Consider the following 22,957-nt stretch of genomic DNA (forward strand, 5'->3'; position numbering starts at 1 on the left):
GAATTTGTACGACCGTCCCGTCCGTTGCAGGTTGCAGCGTCGGGTTACCGTCCGTGTCTCTTCGAGCGACACGATCCAGACTATAATTTGAACTTAATAAATGAAAGTCCATGAAAAATACCAAAAAATATTAAAATGTGTTTGGTTCGTTGTTCACCGAGAGCGTATTTGGCCGACCTCACCGCCCACGAGCTTCTCATCAACCAAACACCGGTCCGGCTCACATGAACATGTGTGGAGCGGTTCCAACCCGACCGAACCCTTAAATCAAACACTTACTTTTTTGAAGACTTCTTTGATTCAAAAAAAATCCTTAGGAAAAATTCTGTTCATTTGAACCATAGGAATATAATCCTTAAGAAAATTTATGTGAATTCTCTTACGCTATATTTTGGAGGAAAATTTCATCCACCAAAACCTCTTTTGTTTTTGTGGTGCATCGGACGCTCTTTGATGTTAATTTATGTAGTTTCTCAATCATATAGAATACAAGAGTATGTGTCATTGTAATCATGTGTTCTAAAAATCATGCGAAGAAATCGGAAGATTTGTGTTCAAGTCGGAGGCATCGAGATTGCTTTGGAATTTGAACATCCATGTTGTAACGGCTTGCAGCAGCTAATTTTATGGTTCAAGCTGTATAAGGCGACGACCCTCTATGCTTTTAGTGGTGATTCTTTTGACACAAAACTTCTAAGTGAGCATGAAGCAATGGAATCCTCCGCATAACCAAACGTGAGTACTTGTGAATTTTGATGGTTGGCATCACCTAGCATGATACGAGTTTGTTTGAAGAGCATCCAAAGTGTGGATTGCTTTGTGAAGGACGAAAATCGCCTCTGAAAAGGAAGATCTACCATGAGTACGTGGATGCAGGAGCGGGCCTAGCTTTAGTCATTGGTATTCAACTGAAATACCAATTATTTTTGTCACAAAACTAGGTACCTCATATAGTATTGATTATTTACATGTAAAAATATGAAGAGAAGTCACAATATCATGACATTCGGCGAATTCAATTCTAAAAACAACTAATAAGCCCGCCTCCTATTTGCTCCTCTATCGGCCCAATGGCCCAATTATCAAGTGAACTTAACCCAAGATACCATAAGTTCCCGTTAATAAAACAAGACTTTAGGATGCCAAGAAACTGAATTTTGTACACTCTGAAATTTTGAATACCAATGTCTTAAAATCCTGGGCCCGCCATTCATTGGACGGGACAACGTGTCTTAACTCAAGGAGAATAGGGACAGGACTTTGTGTCTGGGCATCTTGTGCGACCAAGGCTGCGTTTGGCATTGAGGTGGATTATGATAATCCAGCTTTTTCAACCGGCTTTTGATCACTTTCGTGTTTGGCTAACCATTTTTTGCTGTAGGTGTTGTGTGTATTTTTCAACATCAGATTGCCAAACTAAACTCAAGCAACGAAAACACATAATATGCCAACAGTTTGAGCTTGGGAAACAAATCCCTGTCTCAACTTGTCCCGGTGAAATTTGTTGTTCACCTGTCTTCATATTGTTTATTGCTTCAATCATACCTCGTAGTTTACTTTAGTTTTCCATGCCTTGATATTTGTTTTCTTCACTTCTGTTTGCCTTAGCCTATTTACAACAATTTACCTTTATTTGTTGTTGTAAATTATTTCAATATGTTCTAGTTTACTCTTTTTTAAAAACAATCGCCCTCTTTATTAACGAATAGACACAACTGTTACATCATCAATAAGAAGAGGGAGGATGCCAGGGGGCGGGGTATCAGCCCAAGAACTAGAAGGGGAGAGAATCTGGCCAAACAAGCTAACTCATGCGCCACGGCATTTGCCTCTCGATAACAGTGTTCAAACCGGATATCGTGAAAATCCCCAACCAAATCAAAACAATCTTCTAGGGTAGCTGCCGCCGTTCCGTAGAACCTTTCCCTGCTGGACAGGGCCTCCACGATATTAATATTATCTGATTGAACGATAGCCTTTACACACCCCAGAGAGCGAGCAAGCATCATTCCAGCCCACACCGCCAGCGCTTCGGCTGATTCCGCATCTGTAACAAAATTAAGCTTCTAATTTGCGGCGGCCACAAAATCACCGGCCGAATCTCTGATGATGATCCCTGTCGTTCTAGTGAGAGTATCTTCCAAAAAACTAGCATCAACATTAACTTTCAGATAATCGAGCGGAGGTTTCGACCAGCCCCCCCTCTTTCTCTTTTGCCTTCCCATGAGAAGCCGTGGCAAAGTTTTGGATTAAGCCTTTGATCAAGAACAACGTTCTTGGAACCGCCTGATTCGGTTCATTATGAGTGAACTGGCGGCGTTGCCACCACAAGTACCAGGAGGTCACTGCAATTGTCTCGCGGAAGAGGGAAACAGGCGTCGCCGAGACAAAAGATGAACACAGAAGAGCCTCAAGAACCGCAAACCCCGACCTATCTCTGCCACACGCTTCAGATACTACACTCGAGAAGCCCAGCTCACGCCAAATTTCTGATGCCCTCGGACAAGAAAACAGAAGGTGCTTGATATCCTCAGGCCCAAGCTTGCATCTAGGGCATTAGGGGTTGACATCTAAATGTCTATCCGCAAGAATGGCATGACATGGGATAGCACCATGAAGGGTTTTCCAGATGAAAATCTTAACTTTCGCAGGATCTTGCAACTTCCAGACCCATATTGGGTGTTCAGCCATCGCCCCTTATCCCCCACAATCATAGGCCCGGCGTCCAAACTGGTGATTCCACTCCGCATGATAAGCCGACCGAACCGAAAACCTGTGATCCTTCGTGAGATCCCAAGCAACGAAATCATCCATCCCATTTGCAGCCAGAGGGATGGCCAGAATTCTGTGGGCATCAACAGACCAGAATGTCTGTGTTATGAGTTGTTCATCCCAACTTCCAGACACCGGGTCAATCAGATCAGCCACACTAGACATCAAGTTTTGTCCCCTCCTCGTCACTACCTTCCGAGACCTACAACCCGAAATCCAAGGATCGTCCCGATATAATCGGTCCTTTTCTGTTTGAAGCATCGAAAACTTTCGACTTGTCTTGGCTGAAGTTATAATCAGTCCTTTTCACCATACATGCGAGCCGTTGATTTGGTGATTAGTTGATCACCTTGCGGGTTGTCAGATCTGGAAACATTATCACCAAAATAAACTGCCTCAGTGTCCCATTTGTTTTTTTTCTCTGTGAAAGAATGCCCACAAAATCCTCAAAACATATTGCACTGTAAGCAGCTGCGATTGCAAGCGTTATAATTGCAATTTGCATTTACCTACGTATTGACATTGACGACTAGCATGTGAAAAATTTATAAGTACTAAGCCAGTAAAGATATTTTTGTATCGCCGTGCACGGAGTACAATTCCGGGCCGAAGGCTCGAAGCCGCCGAAGTACCCGGGTCCACTCATCATTGTTCCAGACATCGCCCCGCGGTTCCAGGACCCTAGTATCCCTAGTTCCCTACCCGAAGCCGAAGGCCGAAGGGCGCGGCTGCGAGACATCTTTTGCGCCCGCCCCCTCTGGAGATATTTTTCACCTTTCCAAATTCGGAAGCACAAGCACTCAAAGCAGGACTGGCACAGCGAGGGAAGTGGTGGCACGCACGCCGCCATGGGCTTTCCGGACACACCGAGCGGCGGCGGCGGCGGGAAGCTGTCCCTCGCTAGCGTGGGCTTCGCCGGCGCCGGGGTCGGGGCCGGCGGCAGCGGCGGCGGCTACAAGGAGCTCCTCGTCATGGCCCTGCCCAAGGACGACGGCCTCGACAGCGCCAAGGTCGCCGAGGTCATTGGCGCCGGGCTGCCGGACGTCGGGGAATCTGTGAGGGTAAGGATGCCTCTCCAATCTCCATCCGAGTCTGGGCGATGTTTGGTTACTAGAGCGGCGAACGCGGTAAAATCGTGCCGCGGGGTTGGTCTAATCTGATTAAACGGGCGAACGGTGCTTTCCCCACATACATTGGATGCTTTCGTTTGATCCAGTTTAGGATTTTTGATGCAATGATTCCAAGTATCGTTTGAATTTTTTTTCACATGCCCCATCATACCTGTTTGCTGCAGAACATATGAACTGTATTCAGAGTATGAGACTGCTGTATTCCTGCAGTGAAGACGTGAAGTTGCTACGTTGCGGAATTGTTTCCTTCTTAATTTACTGTCTGCCCTCACCCCCTCCCTCGCCTTAAGCTTACATTCATCTCTTCTTTCAATTATAGCTTATTTTCTCAAGATACGAGACTTTACTATTATTGGTATCATATTGATGTATAGAATCAATATGCACATGCCCTGTTGGCTGTTTTCACATACCAAAATACTCCGTACTACTATTTAACTTGGGTGATACTTACCCACAAAAAAAAAACTTGGGTGATACTATTTGGTATCAGAAAAACTGATCGTGACTGGATATGGGCTAGAAGCGAGAAAGAATATTCAGAAGTCAACAGCCAAGGAAATTTGCCCCTTTCTATACACCTTTTGCATCCATGCTAGTCTGCAGAGTATGAGAATCTTGAGCAGGAAGGAATGTACAATCTTCAAAAGGTGGAATGGAATCTAAAAAGCTACACCAGGCACTATTGTTTAGAACTTCTGTTTTATTTTAATATTTGATTCGTCAACTATTTTTATATGTTTAGATAGATGCCTGGGGAAAAGAATTTTGGTTGTGTTATGGATATTCTTCATGACTGCTTTGGACAAACGCATTCATTTTAACATATGGGGCAACACTTGCTTTTTGACACTTCTGTTTTTCTGTGTCCCTCATCGATGCATCTGGAGGCCTATGTGATCTTTGTGTTTACTTGTTCCAACTACTACATTGGATCGTATCATGTGCTTAAAAAGCTAAAATTAACTTTATCGTGATGTCATTCTTCTTTAAATATCCAGTTATGGACACCTCTGCAGAGTGTGAATTCTAACCACTATCTGTGAACCACAACCTGTGGGCTTCGGTTACTGATAGGTGATAACCTCACGCCAATGAAGCATCCCCACTTCCCAAAATATAAGTCATATAAGTTTTTTTCCTAAGTCAAACTTCTTAAATTTGACCAGGTCTATACAACAAAATATCAGTATCTACAATACCAGATAAATACACTATGAAAACATACTTCATGATGGATATATTGATACTGATTTGGTATTATAGATGTTGATTTTTTTTCCTGTAAACTTAGTCAAACTTATAAAAGTTCAGGACAAATTTATGTCCTTATATTTTGAGGAGGGACTAAATATTATTATTTGGAACCTGTTTAGATATAACAAAACAGAAAGAGTAATAAGATTGAATCTACCCTTATTGTACAGATACTAGAACTTTGACAATGCTGTGGCTACACTTTCTCAAAACTACAAAATTCTCAGCTGAACAGTGTAAAATGGAGAATTTTACTATATCATCTTTATTACAACTGCAGCTATACTATGTCAGAGCACTTGACGAGAGGCTTTCCTCCAGGAAAAACAAGCCTTGTCATCTTATTTTCTGATAAATTTCTTCTGAATTCAGCTGGTCTTGGATTTGTGGGTGATTTGTCTTGAGACCCATTTTTTACAATTCACTGCAGGCATTTTTTCGGAGTAGGGAGGTTAGAGAATTCGCCAGTGGAGCCTTAGCTGGCGCTATGTCCAAAGCTGTTCTTGCTCCACTTGAGACCATCAGGTTGTGGTTTGATTTATTTACTCGTTATGAAGTTGATGTAATTTTAATCCTAATGTACTCAACATTGCATCATGATATATTTTTATTTATTTGCTTTCTGACATGGGGCCAATGCACTTTGGAGATTAGATGTGATGCCAAACTCCAATGCCCCATCTACCTGGCCTTAGCTTGATATAGTTTTACACAATATTCTGTTTTCTCTTTTGTTTTCAAGTTATTGAAGCATTTGAGCATGTTCAAAATATAATTGACCCATGCCCAATAACCTAATTTCAGAATTCGACAGGAAACTGAGTACTAAATCTCAAAACTCAAAAAGATAACATGCAACAACCTTAGCATACAAGCTAAGTTTCTGCAGATCACGACCTTACTGAGGGGCTTTTTAATTTCAGGACAAGAATGGTTGTAGGTGTAGGATCGAGACATATTGGTGGTAGTTTTGTGGAGATCATGGAACAAAATGGGTGGCGAGGGCTTTGGGTGGGTAATACAATCAACATGATCCGCATTATTCCAACTCAGGCAATTGAGCTTGGAACATTCGAGTATGTCAAAAGGAGCATGAAAGGAGCACAGGAGAAATGGAGAGAGGATGGATGCCCGAAAATACAGCTTGGCAATATTAAAATCGAGCTGCCACTCCACCTCTTATCTCCAGTTGCTATTGCTGGTGCAGCTGCTGGAATAGCGGGCACACTGATGTGCCATCCTCTTGAAGTTATTAAGGTAATTGCTGAACTAATTTTCTAATTCCATGTTGAAAGCCCAAGAGTATTTCTCCACCCATATGTTCAGTTACTGAAATTGTACTACTTCCCTTGCAAAAAAGAAAAGAAATTGTACTACTTCCATGTCATATTCTTTATGTTTTATGACAGGATCGCTTGACCGTCGACCGAGTGACTTATCCTAGTATTAGCATTGCCTTTAGCAAGATATGGCGAACTGAAGGTATTGGTGGCCTCTATTCTGGCCTCTGTCCGACACTAATTGGGATGCTTCCTTACAGCACATGCTACTACTTTATGTATGACACAATCAAAACTTCATACTGCCGCCTACATAAGAAGAAATCCTTGAGCCGTCACGAGCTACTAATCATTGGAGCTTTGACAGGTAAAGGATTCAACATGGCCTGCAAGTAACTTCATTCACCACCTTCAGTCACCACAACGCACCTTAAATCCATGATGAATTTGCAGAAGGGGCAGCATTCCAATTGCTGCTCAAACAATATAACTTGGGATTCGAATAAAACACCTACTATTGTGTTCACATTTCACTGTCGGACCTACAGGTCTCACCGCGAGTACAATCAGCTTCCCGCTGGAGGTGGCCAGGAAGCGTCTCATGGTGGGCGCCCTGCAAGGAAAGTGCCCGCCCCACATGATTGCCGCGTTGTCAGAAGTGATCCGGGAGGAGGGCCTCCTGGGGATCTACCGTGGCTGGGGCGCGAGCTGCCTGAAGGTGATGCCGAATTCGGGCATCACCTGGATGTTTTACGAGGCATGGAAGGACATCCTCTTGGATGACAAGGACAAGGACCGTGACTAGTCAGACGATGAGCTACTGGGACAGCCAGCACTAGGGGTTGCCGCAGAATAATGTTCTTTCATGCTTGTGGGCGTGGGAGTTCTGCTCCTTCAGTTTTCGAATCCCACTCCCACCTGCGCTGGGTGGTTTAGATAGGAGGAAGACACTGTCATGTTTCTTTTTCACCCAGTGACCGGAAGCATTTGTTTGCTTCACGTTGCGGTATCAATTTACCCATTTAGGAGGCTTTGGCCAGTTTGATTAACATCACAATTTCTGTTCTTTTTTATAAGATGTTCTAGCATTGTCATAAGTCAACTTAAAGTTTGGCTAAGAAGTTTGACTCAGGACAAACTAGAACATCTCATAAAGGAACGAAGGAAGTAGTTGACATCGACACATGTTTATTGCGTGGCGTTGCTCTAGGCATTCTTGCCGTGCCATGCCTGCCGAGGTTGCACTGTGGTGGTCAAAGGCGCCTGATGAGGCAACGTTGGTATGGCCATGTCAATCTTTGTGAGCCGTTGCGGCAGGGAAGGTGCGGCGGCAACAGCTCTACATTATCAGGTATACTGTAGGGCGGTAAGAACATCGCCCACCAGAATTAAAGCGAACGCTGGGCGAGCTCAAGGCTAGGAGACAAACAGGGTTGCACTGGAAGTTACATCACATATCAGGTAATATGTGCTACTACCACATCACCATTTTCTATGAGCAGTCATCCGGTTATTATCATCCTCCTAGCATAAGTACACCGAAATAGAGGCTACAAAGGACTATCTGTATGATCTGACATAACTATGTGCACCGATGTCCCTTCTTAGGGTTTCTCCACTGGCAGGGTCGGCCTGAGGCGGCCGGCACTCTTTCCGTGAAGAGATTAGCAGTATTCAGTTAGGATCCGGACGTCGAAGCACCTGAAAACGTCGTAAAGGAAAAAAAAATAAAGAAGTTAAATTGTGAGAATGCAACTCCAACTACAAACAAAGCCTCAATGGAAGTTGCCACTCCCTGTTGACATGTGGGTCCAGGGCTCCAGGGCTCCAGGCCCTTGTGTTACCAGCACATGCCAGGATCGTGGAAATTTTCAGTGGCACATAAGGATTTACTCCATGGAAAAAGGCCAGTATGATTGGAGAACGCACCGTCACCTGAAAACTGCTCAATTCGGCTCGCAATATATTTTCCATAGCTGTACTTCTTCAGTTCTTGCAAGTGACATTTTATACGACTGATAAGAGCCTCCCTCTGGTGTTCATTGCATGTTTCAAGTATCTTCTTAACCACATAATTAGCAAATTGGTCCTTCATCATCACCTAAAGAAAGTGCGGGGGTAATCTGTGAATTAATTACTGAATATTTCAGCGAGCAAAAGCTGCATAGCCTAACAACTCAAACAATAAATCATGACAGAAGGAAAACATAATTACTGATATTACTGCAAATGGTAAGACAAACAATGACCACATGACTTTTAAAAGACCACTTCTGGTTTCTCTAAAAAAAATACGTATATGTTTTATGATTAGATACATAGTGGACCTCCTACTGTTGTTGAATTTTTCTAGGAAGTAGGGATGTAAGTGGGATCCCACTTCTACGTCAAATTCCAAATCCACTAATCAAATATAGCGCTCATATTTGACTTGTGAATTTGAAGATGACTTAGAAGCACGGTATAAGTGGGATCACGCTTGCATCCCTACTAGGAAGGTATCTTATTGTTCTTTCCTGATGTTTAGGCATTTACAAAGTTTCAATCAAACTAGATTGTTAGCTATTTGCCTTACAAAAAGCATGGAAAGCCAAGCAAAAAATAGAAGTTAGATTCATCGTACATACCAGCAAATAATTATTTGCCTCAGTTTGCTCCAGAATCTCCTTGATTAAAAGATCCCGCTCTGCAACATCCACATGTTGAAAACACTTCTCTATGACATTAGATGCAAATTTGTCTTGCCTCATGGACACAACCTGCCCAGCCAATTTACTGATAATTTGGCTCCTTTCATTAGATTTTCCTTTCTCCAAAACACACTGCAGAAGAGCCACATTATAATGAAAGTAAGATGCTGCGACAGTTGCGGAACTTGGTATCAGTGATTTAAGTTATACTTGCTTGCATGAAAACAAAATGGAGTGTTTGCTAATAATAAAACAATACAACCGAATACAATGGAACTAGAAAAGCGCCAGAGATCTAAGTATGTGAGCCATATCACATCCTCCATTGAATCATTTTGTGTGCAAACATTTGATTTCATGTGCCACTACAATGAGCAAAGTTGTGAGAGGTAGAGGCCGCAGCCTGTAACAACATTCAACAGAAGGAAAGCAACAGAAAGTTCTGCTAGTAATATATTTTCAAATTTGCAAGATTGACAGCATAACACTTGACAATATCCTGATGACCAATTAATGAAGATTTAGACAAATCATCCACTAAGATAATACCGTCTGCCAAGAAATTTCACCTGCATGACATAGTTTCCATACCGATCTTTTGTGAGGATGCAAGCAGACTGCAAGATTTCATCTATTATACCTTCTGAATCAATGCTGCAATGCTCAAGAGTTCTCTGGCAAGCAGAATAGGAGAAGTTAAACAGTAAACACACAAGAATTAATGATGGCAAAATCAATACAAAACATTGTTACTACTTCACCTGAATAACACGACAACCGTATGGATGCATTGATAGGCGGGCAATCTGTCCCTGAAAAGCAGACACCATAAAGCCTGTATGTTCGGCCGGGACACACTCAATGCACTTCTGTAGAACATGATTTCCATTTTGATCGTAAACACATCGCAGCACATGTCCATCAAGCTCACGAACAAGAGCTATTTTTTGGTCAAGCTCGATTACTTCAAGGGCCTGTGATTTTACAGTGAACCCGGAAGTTAAAACACTAAGAAGTTATATCAGAATAAACACAGAGCCTCTCCTACAGTTTTCGGTCAAAAAATATCAGAATAAACAAATCCAACAGTGAGAGTACCAGAATAAATCAGCACAGCAAGTTGAAATATGATATTGAGGACTTGCGCAAATGAATGAAAGAAAAAACAACACAAAAGCATGCAACCTGACATTGGCTACCGAAAAGATTTAAGATAAATCTACAATGTTTGGCATGTGCTTCTCAGCTTTTAGTTCTAGATGATAGGGATTTTATTTGTAATTACTCAACTATGGGATGATTCTCATTATTCCTTATGTACTCTGCATAGTTGGATGAGAACATTTCACAGTATGGGAATAATTAAAACCAGAGTGAGTTTTGCACTTTTTGCAGGAAATTAGCAAATGTTGCCAGTGCTCAACGAACCCATGTCATCACAAACTTCAGTTCCTTCACAAACTTACACCTTCTGATCCAGCAATAACTAGCCAGAGACACATTGTTCTTTTCAAGATCACATCCCTCTTGATATATTCTCAAAAATAACAAGGCAGAGACATATAGTAGTTTTCGAGGGATAATTATATCATGATGACCATGCAGAAAATGAGAACTTAGCATATGATATCGAAGCTAAAAAGTCATACGCAAGGCGTATTTTCATTGGTTAGAACAAGCCTTTGAATACGAAGCACTCTAGTAATATGTTGTTTTATGATGATATACAAAATCACAATCAAAATGAAGTATTTTGAAATATGGAACTAATGGTATCAATTATATATATTGCAACCAAATGATGTAATTGTTGGTCAAAGTCTGAAACGGTCAAGCGTGCCATATAAAAAGAAATGGAGGTAGTATAACTCAAAGAGGACCACTTACTGAAGACAAAATTCTCCAAACAAACTAGGGGGGGGGGGGGGCAGATAAGACATGATACTATGCTACAAAGTGTGGTGATGAGTGGTGAAATGACCCATCAGAACTGGAATCAAAATATTGTGCCAAAATAAATTTACATCCCCCAAATTAAGTCAAGAATACCTTCTGAAATACTCGGCATCCATACATCTGAAGGCTCATAGGTAAGACACGACCAGCAAAGTTTTTGGCAAGGTCTCTTCTTTGCTCAGGGTTCCCACGTTCAAAGCACTGCAGGTAATATACAATTCACAATTGTTGCTGCTGCTGGTAACAAGGTACAATGATGCAATATGTCTTTTCTTAAAAGGTGCAATCATGCAAGTGCAATGCCATATATAAACAATTTGCCACACATAACACATAAAAAAGAGAGTAATATACCTTTTGGATCACATAATTTCCAAATAAATCAGTCATCATCGACAAAGCATGAGGAAGGATTTCGGAAAACACTAATGCTTTCTCTTCAGTGGTGCAACTATCCAGCTTCTGCTGAATAAATCGACTACCATTTTGGTCATAGCTGTGGTCCAGAACATAGACGCAATTAACACCTCTTTTCACTGGATTATACCCGTCTATACAGCAAAATAAATAATTAACTCCAGAACTGACCTGTAGTCCACTATACGGCCTTTGATGTGAGATAGCTCAACCCTGCGAGTTTTATTTGACTTAACGTCTTCAACAAAAGAGTGTGCATTGCAATCAGATTTCTCCTTCACTTTCAGCCCTTGACTCCTGGCCATAGATTCTGATGAAGACTGGAATCCTATAGCATTATTTCTCATGTCACGAGGGTATGTTCCTGACAAAGGTTGCCCATGAAACACTGAGCTTGCAGGAATATACGGTGAAGTGCTCTGATGATTTCCAACATAGTCTCCTCCTTTTATGGTTGCAGGGGAGCTAGAAACTCCAGTAGTTGGAAACTGAAACCTCTGCCCTGACTGGTGTATAGTTTCTGACAAAACTTTTTGTGAACCAAAAACGTCAGCAGGATTACCTACATAATTAGTACTGGAACTCACTGGATTGCATATAGGGTTGCTGAGGATAATGAATAAGGCTTAGATCAGGAACATACGTTGGCCTAGCAACCCCGGGTTGCTCAAATATCTTAAACGGGTCTGGAAATTCAGTTCCTGCAGCAAAGTTTCTGGTTGAAGGAGAACCACCACTAACGTTTGGAGTAAGAGGAGAATCAAAAGATGCCATGACAGGAAGCTGAGGAGCAAATTTAATCACAAAAGGTGGCAAGAATGAACCATACAAGCCATGTCCACCAATTCCACATGGAGGGGTCAAACCACTAGGTAACTGCAAATTCTGATCATATGTACTCCCAAGATAACTATGTGCATAAAAAGGTGTTGTAACTCCAAGCTGGGGAAACAATTGATTGTCACCAAAATTTAGTTTCATATGCGCATCAGAGAAGTCATCCACAAATGGAACTTGAGAAAGATTGATTCCTAGAGGAATCATTTGGATGGGATCATCATGTAATAGATGTGATGGGCCATTCTGTAATAAGGCATTGTTCTGCCCCTGTTGCATAATATGTTCATTACCTTGCGTATCCAAACTAATCTTCAGGTGCTCCATACTGGAGTCCACACCATTAAGCATGGCACTTACTGCATCACCAGGCTTAATGTCTAATGGATTTCCCTGCTGAGAAGCTTCCATAATAGTATTGTGATCAGAACTGGGAGGAGATGAAGCTATGAGATTGTTGCTACTAATAGGTCTATGTGACTGTTGATTAGTATCTGGTGGAAATCCATTCATATCTAGTGAATTGACAATATCAAGTGGGGAATTCTTCGATGAGTTGATGCCAGAACAGGCAGATCCTCTATCACAAGAATTGGTATTTGACAGAGCACAAGAATTATCATATAAAGCAACCTGTGGAATTTTTTCCTACACAGTAAGCAAATCATTAGTAGATGTTCAAAAAGAGGTATCTGCAGTATTAATCAACAACATACTTCGGAAAAAAGAGGTGATATTCATTAGGGATTTCATCTGCATGCACAGTTGTACACAATACACACAAAAATCCTCATGGAAATAGATAAACCAGTTACTGCATTAGTAAACAACTACTAAGCACAATCAAGAATTCTACTTTCCCTGTCCCAACATCTTTTCAGAAGGCAGATATTTGTTCTTTTGGCAGATAGGTAACTAGACAAGATCGATCAGTCAAACCATTCTGGATTTTACCTGCAAAAAAAATCTGGATTTGCATTTGCTAAAAGCTGTAGTGTTTCGACTTTCGATCTCCAATATAACATGATATATATTATTTCTCTTTTAAGACAAAAGCTCAATTGCTACAGCTTCCTAAAAACTGAAGATTGAAAAAGGAGTTGTACAATGCAGGTGCACCAATATAGTTTTTACACTCCTTTAAAAAAAATATAGTTTTACACTGGTTAATCATAAGTTGGATATTCTTTCCTCTCAACAAAGCTGAATTTCTTGTCAAGTGTGGAGCCATAATGCTTGCAGTGTAAATGTGGATTTTAATACTTAATGGTGCAAAATGAAATATCTTGGGAATATAGTCTTGTAAGTTTGGCTACTTCAATATATAACAAAAGCAGCAGAGCTACAAGTGCTTGATTTACATGACAAACTTACCAACATTAAGCCTACAAGATTTGACCTGTGGCTTCCTATGTTAGATGTGCTTTGGCGATAATCACATCGAGCATCCTCTGCTGAGCTTAAATCTAACCTTGGTGGCCTGTCTTCCTCAGGTCCTTCATTGTGCGTTGATAGGGTAGAACAGTGAGGCGAGGACCTGCCATTGCTTCTGTCATCAAGGGAGAGTGGCCTCCCTTCTCCAGCTTTGCTAAACTGGTTCATCAAGCAGTGGCTCTCTTTCAGAACACCTGGTGTGGGAAGCCTTGGGTTCAAATTCATTTTGGAGTCATAATATTTAAAGTATGCTGGATCAGAACATAGGCGCTCCTCAGACTTTGCACTGCCAGCTACACGGTTCAAGTTCTTCAATCTGGCTTCAACATTCCCACTGCGTTGGCCTATGAGGTGATCAAGATCAGCAAAAGACCCCTCCATGCTAGGAGGAGCACTTCCACAGCGATTCGGGATATCATCCCTCCCACTACCATTAATACTGCAACCGTTCTGTGTGAACGCCAACCCTTCTCCTGAAAATCTTGCTGGCAAAGGGTCATATGAACCCAGGTCCTTGCGTGGTTCTGAGTTCACACCTCCATTTCCCCCAACTGATGGCAGACGATTCCCTGTGGCCATTTTTCTGGACAACAAAATGAGACCGTTCAGTGCTGAATTCTCAACTAAAATCTAGAAGGTAGTTTCTTGGGGGTCCTATATATGCGAAGGCAGACTAAGAAAATGCCAGGAGGAACGCCACGAAAAAACTATTCCCGGTAGGAATTTGACATCAGAACTCCATAACCGCATAATGAAAAAAACAAACAGACACGCTTTCCCACACATTCTGTAATCTAACACTCTTAGCATCGTAAAATTCACCGCCTGACGATACTTGTGCCATGGTGAAGGGAACAGCTCTGTTGAACAACGATGAGTAAACACAGATGCATCGCATTGAGCTGCTGACCTTGCTGACCCCGCCGCGACCTGAGCTCGGAATCCTAGGACCGCCCGCCAAGCCGGCGCCTCCCTCCCCCTTCTAACAACCTTCGCCTCTCGCCGCGAATGCTTTCTCTTTCTCTCTGTCAGCCTCGAAGCTCTCTCCCTCTGTCAGTTCTCTGGCTTTGATGCGTTTTTGCTGGTGCGGAGCCCGAGGGGGAGAAGCCGTCGCTTAAACCCCTCGAACCTGCTTTCTCTCTCCAGAATTAGAGCGGAAATCCCGGTATTGCCCCTGATCGCCTGCTTCGACGTCCGTGCGGGGAGGCGATGTGCGGCCGGGGACAGTCGCAACTACTGCTCCTATATTTGCTTCTTTTTTACGGTGTACTTTATGTGGTAGTATTCGTTTTGATTAAGTAATACATTATATATGTGGCTTCAAAATTTCAATGTAGCAATTCATATATGGGATAGTAGGAAAGGGTATTTCCCGTAAATTCGTCTTTTGGAAACTTCATTATTACGTGTCCGTTTCATTTTCTTATGCTTATCTCTTGCTAGCCTGTAAAGATAACCTTTATGCGTCGATCACACGGGTCACATTTTGTCCGGACTTGACGACCGTTTCTAATACGCAAATGTCTATACACCGTGCACGTGTTTTTGTCACTTCTATCCTCTCGGTGTTCCTTTAGCAATGGATGCATGTCCTACTCAGGTTGTTTGTGCCGTGCCACTTGTTTTTGTTGGCGGTGATCAACCCCATATCTCATCAGCAGAGGCGGAACTAGCAGCATGTGAAAGCCTGGCACAACTGACGAGACCCAAGGCCCAACTGTCAAAGGAGAGAAGGCGCAACTGCTAGATCGGGAAATCTAAGGCCTAGAAAGTCTGGGAATCGAACAGATCGATTGACAGGAGGCATATCGCTAGAAAACAGGGTCGGACTCCTTCGTCTTCAAGGGCACACGCGGATCCAGGGCCAGGGATCCGCAGCAAGAGGCTACAGGAGCTCCGGAAGGCGGCGGCACGAAGCTCGGACATGCTTATTGGATGTATATTCTTTATCACACCTAGTAACATATGCGTGTTTGTGGATGATTGGTAAAATGTCGATCTTAATATATGTATGAAAAGAAGAGATACACATAATAGTTCATCAAGCTATAGAACAAATTGACCGGTGCACAACATGCAACTTGCTGCATGCAAATAGATCAAGAGGCTGATTGTTGTGCTAATTTAACACTTTACTTCAAGACACCTGGCACACATAGTAAAATTTTGACATAATTGCTACTTCCCCCACATCAGTGACAAGTAATTACGGCCTAAGGGAGTAGTAAATTTTTTTGGAACCTTGTGCACCTACCTAGCGATTGCCCTGCAATTATGTACACATATCCTAGTTGGATCACATGACGGACACGCTCAATTACATTGCAGGTCAGTTCAAGCACTTAAGCTATTGCATCACGTAGTTGCTCGATCCATACCGACAAATATAGTTCGAGTTGCAACATATTAAGATACAAATTGTCATAAGATGGCTCGAGAGAAAGTCATTGTGGCGACTAATCAAAACACACAACGGTTATAGCCAATGTGGGTAAACATACTATTGGGCATCATCGCAGAACTCCTGTTTAGGACTTGCCTAAAGGGGATCCATCTCTGCATCAACATGGAGATTGCAGGGTGAGCACTTTTGACACTTAGCAAAACTTACTTTGCAAGTTTATTAGTTTCATTAATTACTTAACATCACTAGTTAATACAAGAAGTCAATGGGTCATTGACAACGGTTGAGTATTGGAATCATCTGAGGCAATATATAGGTGCACATCCATTTTATGTACTCACTCCGTCTCGAAATAAGTGACGTAGATTTGCATAGATTCTTATATAAATCCATGTCACTTATTCCGGTGCGGAGAGAGTACATCTATTGAAGCTCCGTGATACGATGATCATCTCCTAAGTTTATACCATCTACTCTCAAATTTCTAAAACATGAATCAAGGCTAACTCTAGTCATGGCATTGTTGTTAACGGAGTTTTCTCATTCTTTAGAGGTTTAGCCGCAATCATGAAGTTATCCAATCCACCAATCTGGTACGTATCTCAAATATCGTAGGTACACCAAGTAGTTAATCGTATGACACCGAGATATACAAATTTGTCCCCCAAGGATATGTCAAGCTAGAGAAATACTCCCTTCGGCCAGAATTACTTGTCACTGATTTGATTTGGTACCACTTTGTACTCCTTACGTCCCAAATTAACTTCTACAAGCGAACTGAGCCTAACTCAGGTGGTTGGTTCCTTGTGATGGAACCGGTCCAAACAGGTTCAATTTCAAGACTTGGTATGGGTGCTCGCATTTTCCTGAATTTAACTATTGTGTTTCCTTAAAAAAAATTAACTTCTACGAATCCACGTCAGCTAATCAAATCCACATTAGTTAATTTGGGAGACTAATATGTTTTTTTTAGCGAAGGGACACAAGTATGGGTCGGAGGGGGTAATTGATCGGGTATTTTCTGGTTTCTGCTTTTTTTAGCGAATTTTCTGGTTTCTGCTGGCTGAAAATTATGGGTCGTCGCCAGTGGGCCATGGCTGAACCCACAGCCTCCTCTGCGTTGCGGGCCCGGTCTACCCCGTGTAGCGGTGGAAAGTAACGTCCCATACCGCCTACGTGAGAGTTGGGCCGGGTTGATCGCGTCCGGCTCATCAAAACAAGGCCCTTTCGGCTGAAGGGAAAACAATCGAACCCGACCCAATAGTCGCCCCCTCCTCCATTACGGCGAGGACCTCCTAGTCCTCGCTTCCTCCGCCTCGGTCCATCCACCCACGTCGACGACGAGCTCTCTCCTCTCGCGACGCCATCGCCGCGTCGCCGTTCGCCGACTCGCCGCCCCCCGCACGTAGCTAAACCTCCCTCTCTCGGCTCCGATGGCCGAGGAGCTGGTGCTGGACACGGCGATCCGGGACTGGGTCCTAGTCCCGCTCTCCGTCGTTATGGTGCTCATCGGCGTGCTCCGCTACTTCGTCTCGAAGCTCATGCGCTCCCCGCCGTCGTCCTCCCCATCCCCCGACCCCAAGACCGTAAAGGAGGGGTGCGTGCTCTCGCCCTTTCCCTCTCTCCAATTCCCTCCCGATCTGGTTCCCGATTCGCTCGATCTGAGCGATCTGGATCGAGGAACTACCTGGGGCTTGCTTCTTCAGAGAGATTTGATAGTTGGGAGCGGATTTTATGCTGCGCTTTCTGTTGCTTTACTTAGCTGCTGCCTGTCGATATAGCTGATGCGTGAGTTTTGCTTCTTCGCAGGCAGGTGGTCATAAGGGCGAGGAGCCTGAGGACCAGTTCGCAGTTCATCCCGGCCAAGGCCTTCAAGGCTCGCAAGCTTTATTATACCAACGGGGTAATTCCATAGAAGCATCTGTGTTTACTAAAGCCCAGTTTAGGATAGCCTTTAATAGTCAGTGCACAAAAATAGTATTGTGATGGATATCACAAAGTTGTGGAATTGCAGTGTTGACTTGATTATTCTGATTTGAGTTTCACGTGCTGCGGCTCTAACTGGTCGAACATTATCTTTGGGTGTATATCTTTGTGACAATCTTGAGTACGTTGTAGGAAAGCGGATTACTTCATGTTCCTAAAGAGGATGCACAGAAAGCTCAGGCAGCCATGTTTTCAGATCCAAACATGGCCATGGACATGATGAAGAAGAATCTCTCCATGATAGTTCCACAGGTTCAGTGATATGCATATTGATTTGCGTGTATTGTAATTGCTACTGTACCTTACCTTCTATTAACGGATTGTGTCATCTTTTTTGCAGACACTTACATTTGCGTGGGTGAACTTCTTCTTTTCAGGCTTTGTAGCAGGTATGTGCTTTACTTTGTAAAGTACCGTGTTACTTGGTCTTTTCATACGTCATTTCCATGTTCTTACATTTGTGTCATGCTGTTGTAAACTGATAAACTGATAAATACTAAACTCTTTGGAAATATATTGTACAAAATGTTGTTCTCGTTGAAGAAAACTTATAATGTTCATCAAACGTTTTGACAGAAGTGCATGAGTAGATCCACATATGCTTCCGTCTTGCTTAAATTAAGAAAATTGTAACCTATTACCTGGGAAAAGAAACTGTTTACTGGCACATGTGAAGTTGTGCTTGAATGGGAACCTGTTACTGATCATCAATGATAAACTTCGCATATGAATTCTTGAGAAGTATATTTTGTGGTGCCCGTCAACTGGCACAACAATAAATTGGAGACATCATGGTGTCTTCAGGTAGGCTATCAGCTGAAATTGTCTCTTTCTATATGCATTTGGTAAATTGCAGTTCAAAATGTTCAGGTGCATCAGCTTTGATTATGCAATTTTCAGTTTTTCACCATCTTGTAGACTGTTCATAGGTTTTTGTACAATACAGTTCTGAAGAACATCGTTTCCTAAAATTTAGAACTGTATGATAGGATCAAACTGGTTGTTGGATTCACTGTTTGCTGATATATAACCATATGCATTATCATTTTCTGTTGTTCCTTTGATCTTCTGTACACTTCAATGGCACATGCTTAGCCTTGGGCTCACATATCTGCCAATTCCTTTTCAGCCAAAATTCCCTTTCCACTGACTCAACGATTCAGGGGAATGCTGCAAAACGGGATAGACCTGAGTACTGTTGACGTGAGCTATGTTAGCAGCCGTTCATGGTGTGTATAACGTTACTATCTTTTTGTGTCAAGTAAGGAATGATTTAGGTTATACGGCTGCTTGCATGGTCTAAATGCCTTAACAGTTTATTATTGTAATTAGGTACTTCCTCAATTTATTCGGATTGAGGGGTCTTTTCAGTCTGATCCTTGGTGAAGAAAATGGTTAGATATATTACTTGTGCACAAACAATTGTAATATCTGTGGTCCGTCTTAACTGCTGTTTGTTGTCTCGGAGCTTTATGATTTGTCCATGACGTGCAGCTACTGATGATGCGCAAAAGATGATGCAGATGGGTGGTGGAATGGGCTTTAATCCAGCAATGGTACGGCACCCTTCATCATTCTTTAGCAATCGTGATGCTCATCTCCATCTTATTCATATAACACACTTAATTTGCACTGCAAGTAAACTTGTTTTTTAGTGTGTAGTGCGCTTAATTCAATCTCCTCATAAATCAGATCAATTTAATTTGAACAAGAGCGGTAGAGCTTGAAGAACCTTGTATGAGTGGTGTTTGAATTGAATTCACGGTTGAATATATTGTAAAGATGAATGTTATATCACAGACATGGTGATTGCTGTTAATTAGAGACCTCTGATGGATTGTCATTCAGCTTGCCTGGCTTTCCAAATTTGATTGAATAGTACTTCACTTCAGGTTTCATTTGCTTTTCAAGAATAATCTGTCAATGCTAATAATGTTTTCCTCTGGTTCTGTTGTGAAATTCATTCAATCTAGGAAAATTACTGTTTGGTTTTGCCCTTATGTCCTTCTCTTGCCTAAGTATCGCAGTCTTCTTGATGTTTTACTGTGTTTCATTTTCTTTTTGTTAGTTTCACTGGGTGCCTATATCTATGCATGTTTCAGTGATTTATTGTACTGTACATACTCGACTAGCACAGAAAGAACTCACCAATTTATTTGGCCGTTTCCAGAGTTTGGGCGCAGAGAAAGACAGCCTTGATATCATCCAGCATGACTGGGCTTTACCAAAGATGGAGCATCATGCGGAAGAGGTCTTGAGGAAACTATTGAAGAAATGACCTGAATAACACCTCTGCTGCTGCAAAGCGCCACCACCTCTTCCAAGTTTTGTTTTTAGTTTGTTGACTGATCAGACAGTTATACATATGTAATTGGATTATTTATTTATGAGCGCTACTGATTACGAAACCGCAAGTTCTCTTGGACCACAAACACTTTGTACTCAGGTAGAAAAGCATGTATCTCGTAACACGTTTCTCCATAACGTATGAGCTGCTTTAGGTAATCATGTAGTAGCTTGTGCCACAGATTAAAACTGTCGTTCTCTCTAAAGAAAGATAATGGTTTCCAAGGTTAACTGTCAAACCTGTAATGGTATAAATTCAGTACGATCAAGTAGTACATATGTACATACTATGTAAAATATTCTGGTATTTTCTCACACCATGCTGCATTAGTCTACACTTACACACATCACCACCAGGAAACACGACTCACATGACTGGGTAGCTGGCGAGCATGGCGATGCCGCAGAGGCCGGTGGGCACGCCGGCGTCGCGCTGCATGAGCATGTAGCCGGCCTCGCCCCACTCGGGCCCCCACGAGTTCTTGACGATCCAGTACTTCTCCGCCTTGTCGGTCTCGCCGTAGCCCACCACGGTGACGCCGTGGTTGATCTGGGCGGTGCAGGGGCCCGAGAACACCCCGCCGGCGTAGAGCTGGAACAGAAACCCGCCGGCGTCCACGGCCACCGACACCGGCTGCACCGCCGCCACCTTTAGCAGTTCCGCCTCGCTATTGACGGTCACGTTGACGTAGCCCGTGATGCTCACACTGCTCTCGTTCAGCTTGGCCGTCTGGCACGCGCCGTTGATGCCCTTGTACGGGTAGCTGGCCTCCGTGGTGAGGCCGTGGTTGGCCATGACGAACTCGAAGGCCCAGCTCATGAACCCGCCGGCGCAGCCCACGGCCTCGGCGTCGCAGTCCACCAGCTCCTGCTCCGACAGCGACACCAGCTTCCCGTTCTTGATCTGGTTCAGGCCCTCCATGGCCGCCACCGCCGAGAACGCCCAGCATGAACCTGCAGGTTTCCACGATCATTTCCACCATTTTTTTCAGAGTTATATCTAGCTAGTATGCAGGTTCTTAGGTAGCAAATGCAAAATCATACACACCGCAGCTCCCTTGGTTCTTCACTTCCACCACTGCCCCTTTCTTCCTCCAATCCACGTCTTTCGGCAGATCAGTACTATTATCATTACCCTCTTCAGCCATTTTCACCTGTGTGCAATCACACCAAGACCAATACATTTGTGTCAGATCGATCCAGACACAAATTAGCATACATGCATGGTCTGATCGAGAGAGGAAACGAATCACTGACAGGTAATTCCAAGGCGTTCGAAGCGTGCCGGGCTCTTCTTCTTCTGTCCGGATCAGCCCCGAGGCCTCCGAGCATCTTGGCTCTGAACTCCTCGTTCGTCAGGTCCGCAAACTTGTTGTCGGTCAGCGTGTAGCCATGGCCACCGGAGTTGAACTCCTCGATGAGCGCTAAGTTTTCCTTGTACACCTCGAACCTTCTCTGCTTCTCGCCGCCGTTGGCGTACGCGCGGCCGTGCTTGCCCATCCACTGTTCGAACCGCATCCTCATCGCTGGATCGTCGGCGGCAGCGTTGCTCGCGGCAGCTGCGCACGCCGAGACGAGCAGCAGGAGAAGCAAGGGCGGCCTGGCCATTGCTGGACCTTAATTGGGTTCTTTCGGAGAACTGTGGTCAGCAATGGTGCACTGAGGTGGCTAGCTAGACAGGAGTGACCAGGCCGTTATGGGATGTTTATAATTTTAATTTTGTTTTGTGCTCGATGTTTAGTCTGGTCATTAGCATTCGATGTGTGTGATTTGGAGGTGGTCTGTTGTGCACGCATGCACAACTGCATGTGATCTGTGCTGGGAAGTGCGATAGACCGGGCACGAGGCTTATTACAGCTATACTAGCACATTCTTCGTCTGACATCCCAGAAAGATCACATTCATCGTCTCGACCGATCTTCCGGGCATGTAGTTCCACTCTCCGTGTCTTCAACTAACTCTCCCTTGCGGCGCCAGCAGTAAACTGAAGGAAATGCTTTCAGCAAAACTCCGAAGTTCACACCATTGAAGCATCGATCATGAATACGAATTCATTTCATTTGATCAAAATGAAATGAAATCCAATTTTTGATAAGATTTCATTTGGTTGAATTTGAATTCTGGATTGAAAAATCATGTTTGTCTATCACATGGAATTGAAGAGTGAGAGACAATTCTAGAGAAAAGATGATTTTTAGAGAGGAATTGAGACTAGTTATAGTGATTTCATGGAATTTGAGATTGAATTTCTGTGGCTAATTCCGTGCCAACCAAACAAGTTGTTTTTGAAATTTCAAAATGAATTTTACAATTTTATGTCCAAATGATGAGTGCCAAACGAGCTGGAAGCATGATGAATTCATGGAAAGTCCTCAAAATGCATGTCAACTGTTCATCTAAGTGCGGTAATTATTACTTATGTGGGCGCATGAAATTATCCTCGCTTCC

The 22,957-nt window shown here is 43.1% G+C and overlaps 3 protein-coding genes and 1 pseudogene across 3 annotated transcripts; 2 read left to right on the forward strand and 2 right to left on the reverse strand.

Annotated features, from left to right (window-relative positions):
- Positions 1 to 3,480: 3,480 nt before the first annotated feature.
- On the forward strand, positions 3,481 to 7,622 carry LOC100833324 (probable mitochondrial adenine nucleotide transporter BTL1). Its single transcript, XM_003578310.4, has 5 exons — positions 3,481 to 3,833; positions 5,590 to 5,684; positions 6,083 to 6,416; positions 6,569 to 6,806; positions 6,988 to 7,622. Exons 1-5 carry the CDS (start codon positions 3,621 to 3,623, stop codon positions 7,242 to 7,244), a joined length of 1,137 nt encoding a protein of 378 aa, XP_003578358.1. The 5' UTR covers positions 3,481 to 3,620; the 3' UTR covers positions 7,245 to 7,622.
- Positions 7,623 to 7,924: 302 nt separating this feature from the next.
- Positions 7,925 to 14,785, reverse strand: LOC100835970 (annotated as a pseudogene).
- A 2,636-nt stretch (positions 14,786 to 17,421) lies between these two features.
- On the forward strand, positions 17,422 to 20,740 carry LOC100833630 (ER membrane protein complex subunit 3). Its single transcript, XM_003578311.4, has 8 exons — positions 17,422 to 17,774; positions 17,987 to 18,080; positions 18,296 to 18,415; positions 18,504 to 18,552; positions 19,293 to 19,392; positions 19,496 to 19,557; positions 19,658 to 19,719; positions 20,334 to 20,740. The coding sequence occupies exons 1-8, from the start codon at positions 17,611 to 17,613 to the stop codon at positions 20,439 to 20,441; spliced, it is 759 nt and encodes a 252-aa protein (XP_003578359.1). The 5' UTR covers positions 17,422 to 17,610; the 3' UTR covers positions 20,442 to 20,740.
- Positions 20,737 to 22,664, reverse strand: LOC100836282 (ervatamin-B). Its single transcript, XM_010240013.3, has 3 exons — positions 21,767 to 22,664; positions 21,558 to 21,663; positions 20,737 to 21,463 (listed from the first exon to the last, which is right to left on the reverse strand). Exons 1-3 carry the CDS (start codon positions 22,115 to 22,117, stop codon positions 20,877 to 20,879), a joined length of 1,044 nt encoding a protein of 347 aa, XP_010238315.1. The 5' UTR covers positions 22,118 to 22,664; the 3' UTR covers positions 20,737 to 20,876.
- Positions 22,665 to 22,957: the final 293 nt, after the last annotated feature.

Source organism: Brachypodium distachyon, chromosome 4 (genome assembly GCF_000005505.3).
Source record: "Brachypodium distachyon strain Bd21 chromosome 4, Brachypodium_distachyon_v3.0, whole genome shotgun sequence".
Lineage (NCBI taxonomy): Eukaryota > Viridiplantae > Streptophyta > Magnoliopsida > Poales > Poaceae > Brachypodium > Brachypodium distachyon.

What these genes read in the sequence shown, in the direction of transcription:
- LOC100833324 (XM_003578310.4), top strand. Translation starts at nt 3,621, where the DNA reads ATGGGCTTTCCGGACACACCGAGCGGCGGCGGCGGCGGGAAGCTGTCC. An exon ending in ATCCTCTTGAAGTTATTAAG is followed by an intron (nt 6,417 to 6,568) that starts GTAATTGCTGAA and finishes GTTTTATGACAG; the next exon opens with GATCGCTTGACCGTCGACCG. An exon ending in AATCATTGGAGCTTTGACAG is followed by an intron (nt 6,807 to 6,987) that starts GTAAAGGATTCA and finishes TCGGACCTACAG; the next exon opens with GTCTCACCGCGAGTACAATC.
- LOC100833630 (XM_003578311.4), top strand. Translation starts at nt 17,611, where the DNA reads ATGGCCGAGGAGCTGGTGCTGGACACGGCGATCCGGGACTGGGTCCTA. An exon ending in TATGTTAGCAGCCGTTCATG is followed by an intron (nt 19,393 to 19,495) that starts GTGTGTATAACG and finishes TATTGTAATTAG; the next exon opens with GTACTTCCTCAATTTATTCG. An exon ending in GATCCTTGGTGAAGAAAATG is followed by an intron (nt 19,558 to 19,657) that starts GTTAGATATATT and finishes CATGACGTGCAG; the next exon opens with CTACTGATGATGCGCAAAAG.
- LOC100836282 (XM_010240013.3), bottom strand. Translation starts at nt 22,117, where the DNA reads ATGGCCAGGCCGCCCTTGCTTCTCCTGCTGCTCGTCTCGGCGTGCGCA. An exon ending in CGAACGCCTTGGAATTACCT is followed by an intron (nt 21,664 to 21,766) that starts GTCAGTGATTCG and finishes GATTGCACACAG; the next exon opens with GTGAAAATGGCTGAAGAGGG. An exon ending in GAAGAACCAAGGGAGCTGCG is followed by an intron (nt 21,464 to 21,557) that starts GTGTGTATGATT and finishes GGAAACCTGCAG; the next exon opens with GTTCATGCTGGGCGTTCTCG.